Source organism: Octopus bimaculoides, chromosome 2 (assembly GCF_001194135.2).
Source record: "Octopus bimaculoides isolate UCB-OBI-ISO-001 chromosome 2, ASM119413v2, whole genome shotgun sequence".
Taxonomy (NCBI): domain Eukaryota; kingdom Metazoa; phylum Mollusca; class Cephalopoda; order Octopoda; family Octopodidae; genus Octopus; species Octopus bimaculoides.
Genome location: NC_068982.1, coordinates 36,475,826 through 36,483,392, shown reverse-complemented (window position 1 = coordinate 36,483,392; position 7,567 = coordinate 36,475,826). Strand labels below are relative to the sequence as shown.

General features: G+C 34.9%; 1 protein-coding gene across 1 annotated transcript in view; it reads left to right on the top strand.

Moving 5' to 3' along the window:
- Nucleotides 1-4,224: 4,224 nt before the first annotated feature.
- The window catches only part of LOC106878775 (catalase), a 49,062-nt gene continuing 45,719 nt past the window's right edge, over nt 4,225-7,567 (top strand). The window contains exon 1 of the mRNA XM_014928104.2: nt 4,225-4,406. Coding sequence (XP_014783590.1) covers nt 4,350-4,406 — 57 coding nt within the window. The 5' untranslated portion in view covers nt 4,225-4,349. The remainder of the gene's footprint in view (nt 4,407-7,567) is intronic.

Here is a 7,567-nt window from a genome sequence, read left to right as displayed (position 1 = left end):
AGAAGCTCACAAGATTACTTATCATCTTCCCAACAACTTTGGCCACCTTTTTGAATTCAATATCTCTACCACTTGTCAGCTTGCTTATAATATCAAAATTCTGCACAACATTTGCAACTTTTGGAAACATTTTTCATGCTCAGAATTGTCAAAACATGGAATAAACTATTAATGCTAGTTGCTTGCTGTCAGGATACAGCATTCTTTGAAAATTCTATACTTTCTGAAATTTGGCAACAGTACTCCTTCTATATGACTCTTTTATAGATCATTTTTCTCTATTTTAGTCTTTTATTCATGTAATGTGCATGTAATTCTAGTTTTCATTACTATCTTTCATTACTTGGTTGATATGTCTGCTTTCTGTCCTCTCTTTTAACCATTTTCCAATGAGCTGTGGTACATCTGAGCATTATATACAATAAGCTCAACATTATTATTAATTATCAAAATTATTGTCAACCTTCTCCAAAAGCCCCAGGATAAACCATATAGAACACGTCTTAACTCACACCTTTGCCAGTTCAAGTCATTAAATTCTCATGGCTACCAATCATAACTCAAACAGGCTCAATTTATCTCCTCTACCCAGACATGGTCTCTGGCTCTCCTAATGTCACTTTTTTTCTACCTTTCTCTTTCGCTTGCTCTCACTCTATATCTGTCCATCATATCATATGCTCTTTGATTTAAAGCTCACCTCACACAACAAGCTAACAAAAAAGATAAACAACCAATCAAAAAAAAATTAAATAAACCTCTTTTTCTATGAACAACTCTCTATAGTCAAAATATCCAGCCTAACCCTGCTCATGCTATTTCTTAGTTGCTTGTCCACTTTGGCAGAAGTTCTCTCTAAAATTATTGCAGAGCAGTTATGTTGGTGTGGGCCTCAAGAAGGGGGAGATATATGCAATATAAGTGATGTGAAGTAAAGAGAGGAGTGAGTCATCTCCAAGGAACAAAGGCCATTATAGTAGTGATGGAAAAGACAGTGAGAGTAGACAGTGTAATTGTCAAAGAAGATTGTTGAAAATGATTATAGCCAGTTGAAAGCTATACCTTTCCTTGTTTCTTTTTCTTCAAAGTAAAACAAAGATGTCAAATTTTTGTCTTTTGGTATCCTAAAATTTTCCTGTTCAAATTCCATGTTTGTATCATCACATTATCAAAATACCAATATGTCAGTATGCTCTCTACTTAAAAAACCCACTTGAGATAATAAAGAGTGTTGATTTTATCTTTCTGATAGGTTATTCTTATGCACTCTTCAATATTGTAGAGTATTAGGGTGGTGAGCTGGCACAATCATTAGCACGCCGGGCGAAATGCTTAGCGGTATTTCATCTGCCGTTACATTCTGAGTTCAAATTCCGCCGAGATTGACTTTGCCTTTCATCCTTTCAGGGCCGATTAAATAAGTACTAGTTACGCACTGGTGTCAATGTAATCGACTTAATCCCTTTGTCTGTCCTTGTTTGTCCTCTCTATGTGGGCAATAAAGAAATAAATATTGTAGAGTGTTAAATATTAAAACTAGGTTTTTTAGAGTCTCTGTATATAGCATTCAAGTGAATTGCTGGAAGATATTACATGAGATAAATTTAAATAGCAACTATGTAACATAGCTTTTGATTATTACTATTCCCTATATAATATTCTTCATTTAAGAAGCTAGTGATTATCTCTGTTTTCAATGGTGTTCAACAGATGTGGACATCATTGATAACTGGATAATACACTAGTCTATCATAGATAACTTTCCTCTTGGAAAAAATGGAACTCAGAATTACAAGCTAATGAATAAGTTGTATACCACAGCTATAAACTATATACACAACAGTGAATTATAATGCATTATAGTTCTTACTTAGAGCTAAGTAGTGGTGGCTATTATGTGATAAATGTTCCGGCCAGGATAGGAACCACCAGCTTCTCAGTTTGGAGTCAAGCACAAAAAGAGAAATATATTAGCAATGCTTGTAATTTTCATTGATTGACTTCCATAAAATTTATGATGGTTATTGCATTACAATATTCTTCACTCCTTAAAAGGAATGATTTTTCTAGTGCTCAGTAAAATATAAATATTCTTCTCTTAAACACATACAAAAATATCTAGATATAATAACAAATACTACCTTTTAAAAATAAGTTTACCAATAGTGAGCAATTTTATTTGTTTAGTTTTACCTCCAACCAAAACTATGAAAATCTTGCAGATTTGCATTTTATAATTAAACTTTTTTTTCTTAACTTTTTAAAATTTATTTGTTATAGTGATTAAAAGATTGTACAAGGGTCATTTTTTCACAATGTCTCATAAATAATTTAAGAAGGCAAAGATTTTTAAAAAATTTATTAATAATATTCAATACAGAACTTTTTACTCAAATTACAAAGTTTATTTATTAATTTTAATTTATACAAAAATATATTATTATTATTATTGTTGTTTTTTTCTTCTTTCTTCAAATTTTCTTCCATTTCTTGCCAAGTATTTTCCGTACACCTTGGGCAGAAAAGCTCATTGTATGCATTCCCAGTTTACACATGCAAAAATCCATATGCTCATGATCTAGGTTTGTGCTTTCACTGCCACAGAGAGCATGTATTTATAAGTATGGTAAATAATGGTTTCAAATTTTGGCACAGGGCCAGCATTTTCAGAGGGCTAAGTCAATTACATCAACTCCAGTGCTCATTTTTCAACCCTGAAAGAATGAAAGGCAAAGCCAACCCTACTGAAATTTGAACTCACAATATAAGGATGGACGAAATTCCACTAAGTATTTTGCCTGCTGTACTAACGATTCTGCCAGTTCACTGCCTTAAGTATGGTAAATAATATGGAACATATACTATCTACTTGAAGTTTATTCCCTTTCTTCTCTAGGCTTATAGCTATTAATCCATTTTCACTGCATACTATTCTTGGGATGGCCATAGGTGTAAAATCTTCATGCATTTCTTCCACAGGGTCCTATCAGAAACAACAATCTTTAACCCTTTAGTATTCGCATTATTCTGCCAAAATTAATGCTTTTTCATTCACATTGTTTTGAACTAATCATGCATTATCTTATAGCTATGAGATTTTGATGAGGTAGCTGTTAATTTTTAAAATGATATTGTAGGGTTGGTGTGAGAGACCAGATCTGGCCAGTTTGAACATAAAACAGGTAGAATACTTTTGTCCAGATATGGCCGGTTTAAATGCTAAAGGGTTAAAGTTTCCAGCTGGATCCCCAAGCATAATCAACTGAGACAAATTCTTCAAGCTGAATCAACAGGCAGGAGACTATGGGTAGACCATGAGCAAGATGATTGGATAATATCCATAGTCTAGGTTTATATTTTATCTACTTCCATATGCTGTTTTTAATGCAAACAATTTCTAATCGGTATCTACTTGCAGATATATAGAAAAATGTTATCAACTAACAGCTGGATGTTGTACCTCAAAAACATTTTTGCTTCATGTGAATTAAGCTACTGATTTCCATATGGTCTTTAATAGATTTCAATTATAATAATATATAATGGCATAGTAGTTAGGGGAGTAAATTATGTTTTGTGCCCTATCTTCGCAATTCATTTTGCTTTGTGTTAAAAAATGCAACGCTGAATCTATACACTTGCCTTCAGAATCTATATAACAATTTAACATGTTCTGTTAATGTCACTGAAACCCACCAATTGTAGAGGGCTTACAATATTATTTTCTTTAATTCTAGCATGAAAAATAGAATAGTCAAACCCCAAATTAACAAAACCCAATAATTGACTTTCTTATTTGGGAGTATGAACATGAAGGAAAATTATATTTTATTCACACACATCGCACGCATACGCATGCATACATGCAATTCCACGCGCGCACATTTGTGCGCGTGTGTTTGGGGCAGTAACTGAGGTTATAATTCAATTGTAAAATAAAACGGTCGGAAAAATTTGGTTTCGAAACAATCCAAGGGAAACAACTTCTCTTTGCTTACAGAAGTCAATTCTCAAAATATTGTTTTGACAACTTGGCAGCCAGGTCTATTTATTTTTCTTTTAGTAAAGACTTTCTATGTTTGTCTAAACAGAACATATTTTTAAGAAATCTATCTGGAATATCTTTAAGTAGATATATAGTTATTTATCATTTATTTATTTTTTAAATTTTTTTATTCTTTTTTTTTTCCTGACACCGTGTTGAATATATTTTAGAACGTCAACGTTATCAGTGTTCTAGTTACGTCCCCTGATCTCCTGTAACCTTTTTATTTACTATCTGCGAAGTGGTAAGCTTCAGTCAGCAGCTTCTGTCCCATAACAAACAAGCGTTCATCGAACTTTCAATCATGGCCAACCGAGACAAAGTTAGTGACCAACTTAAGCGGTACAAGGAAGATCATCCGGTAAATATATTTTGTAAAGCATTTTGAAGTTTTATCAACGATGTCTCTTCACAGGTGTATATAATATTCATTTGTTTTTATATAGCGAACCAAATTAGGACAAATGTTACGCCTCCTGCACTTCAACTACTACACTATTTTTTTTCAATTTTTCCACCGGGTGCGGATCTATATATTAACCTTTCTATCTCCGTTGTTGTTTGTTTATTCAGTTGCATGACCGTCTTGTTTATTCAGTCGCTTTGTGGTAGGCTTTTGATCAAAGAAAGGTGTTTCATTTGTGACCATCTCGTGTTTTTGTATATAAAAGCTACACTGTTAAATAGAGAGGTGAATGCAATTTGAGGAAGGTTTGGCTGCCATTCTTAACACAGTCAGAGGACCGCGTGAAGGCTCTCTTGTTAGCTCCTGTCTCCCTAAGTGGTCATTGTATGCGTTATAACGGCAACGCATGATCGTTCATATTCAATGTTGTCGTAAGCGTTGTCTTAATAATCTCAATACCTTTCCGCCATGAAAGAGTTAACGTCAATGCAAAATTATTCTGGCTTTTATTTAACATAAAGGAGACTTAAAATATATAATAAACTATAGTAATCAACACGTACTTTATTCATAATTTAATATTTCAATTCGCGACCACTTTAGGTTAAGGGCAGTCCTTAAGCTTTTTATAGTCATGGCTCATTCATAATTATCAAATGTCGTTTTGCATTTTTTATTTATTTTTTTAATGCTATTATTGGTTTTTCTAAACAAAGCTCACTCTTGAAATATTGCCAAAACATACTTTTGAGCAGGGCAGAAGATATCTTACGAGTTCGATAAAATAAAGTACCAGTCAAGTACTGCGGTCAATCTAATTGATTCGTCTCCCTATAGCATTTATACGAAACCTTCAGATAACTAACCAGAACAGTGGGCTGGCAGAATCGTTAGAATGTCAGACAAAATGACCTTAGAATATTTCTACGATATTTCTACTGACTCCACTTTATGTTCTGGGTTCAAATCCTGCTGGGGTCAACTTTGCCTCTGGGGGTCAGTAAAATAAAGTTCCAGTTAAACTTTGGGTTGTTTGTATTGACTAACACCCTCCTCACAAAATATTGTTTGCCTTGTATTTTGCCCATCGCTACGTTCTGAGTTCAAATTCCACCAAGGTTGACTTTTTCTTTCATCCTTTCAGGGGTCGATAAAATAAGTACCAGTTGAACACTGTCGTCAATGTAATCGACTCATCCTCTCCCCCAAAATTACTGCCCTTGTGGCAAAATTTGAAACCATTACTATTACTATTGCATCAAAGCCAACTTGGTCTTTCATCCCTTTGGGGTCAATGAAATAAATACCAGTTGAGCACTGAGGTCAATATGATCAACTAGTCCCCTATTCCAAAATTTCAGGCCTTGTGCCTTTAGAAGAATGGATTATTGTTATCAGGAAGGCGAGAAGCTGCCAGAGTTGTTAGCACACCGGGTAAAATGCTTAATGGTATTTCATCTGTCCATTACATTCTGAGTTCAAATTCTACCAAGATCAGTTTTGCCTTTTGCCCTTTCAGGATTGATAAAATAGGTACCAGTGGAGCACTGGGGTCAACGTCAATGACTTACCGCCTCCCTTGAATTTGCTGACCTTGTGTCACAATTTGAACCCGTTATTATTAAGAAGGCAATGAGGTGGCAGAACAGTTGGCATGTTGGACAAAATGTTTAGTGGCATTTCATCCGTCTTTATGTCCTGAGTTCAAATTCCAAGGTCAACTTTATCATCCTTTTGGGGTCGATGAAATAAGTACCAGTTGAATACTGGAGTTTATGTAATCAATTGTCCCTCCCCACTAAGTTTTAGAAAGCATGATTATTATTATTACTATTATTATTACAGGAAGCACACAAAATTGTTAAAACATTGGAATAAATGTTAATCCAGATACTCTCATGGAATGTGGCCAAATGAGGTTTATTTTTCAACATAGTCCTCCTGGCAGTCCACACATTTTTTCTGTCAGTGTTGCTGTGCTTGGATCCCATTGGTGAAGAAGCTTTCATACCGTATGTTCAAAAAAAGTCATCAACAGTAGATATGAAGTCATCATCACTACGATACTGGTTCCCAGCCATGTGGTTTTTCATGTTGGGCAACAAATGAAAGTCAGATGGGGAACAATAGGGAGGGTGATCAACCAATTCAAAGCCACAGTCATGTACAGCAGCCATCGAAACCAAGGATTTGTGTGCTGGAGCATTGTCCTGATGAAACAAGACCTTTTTCATCAGTTTTCCTGGGTGTTTGATCTTGATAACCATTCATAACTGCCTTAGCAAGCTAGCATAGTACTCTCCATTGATTGTGTAGCCCTTTTGAACATAGTCAATTGATACAGTGCCTTTTGCATGCCAAAAAGCTAAGACCATCACCTTCTCTGCTGATGAAATGATCTTGGTCTTCTTTGAAGTAAATGAGCAGGGTTGTTTCCACTGCCTGGATTGTCTCTTTGTCTCTGGCTCAAAGTGATGAAGCTAGTTCTCATCCTGGGTTAGGAAACGTCTAAAGAAACTAGCTGGATCTGCTTCAAACAATATCAGATTTTTCCCATGATGTGATCAGCCTGGAGTGTTTTTAAACAGGTGTTAGAAGATGTGGCACCCACCAAACAGAAACCTTCTTTATGCCAAGTTCATTGTGCAAAATATTCTCAACTCTCTCATGGGATATACTAATAGCATTGGTTATTTGATTTATAGGCAATTGCCTGTCACCCATCAGCATGCAGTGAACATGATTGATGTTTTCCTTAGTGATGACAGTTGCAGGATGTCCAGACCTTGGGTGATCTTTAAAACTCTCCAATCCCTTTCCCCTAAATTCAGTTGCCCACTTTTACACTGTTTATAAAGCTGGAGCATCATTTCCTATTATAGCAGTCATGTCTTTGGAGGTTAAACCTTTTTTCTGCAGGTACTTGATAACACAATGATGCCAAATTTTGTTCATTTTCAAGAGAAGTCACTGCAAGTTACTTTTTAAGTCTTCTTTGAACAGTGAGATGTCAGTTTACCTGGAAAAAAAACAATGAAGTTATTAATAAGAAAGATTGAAATTAATGCATGCAAGATTTCACAGCTATAGCATCACTCTTTTATAGTCAGCTTAGG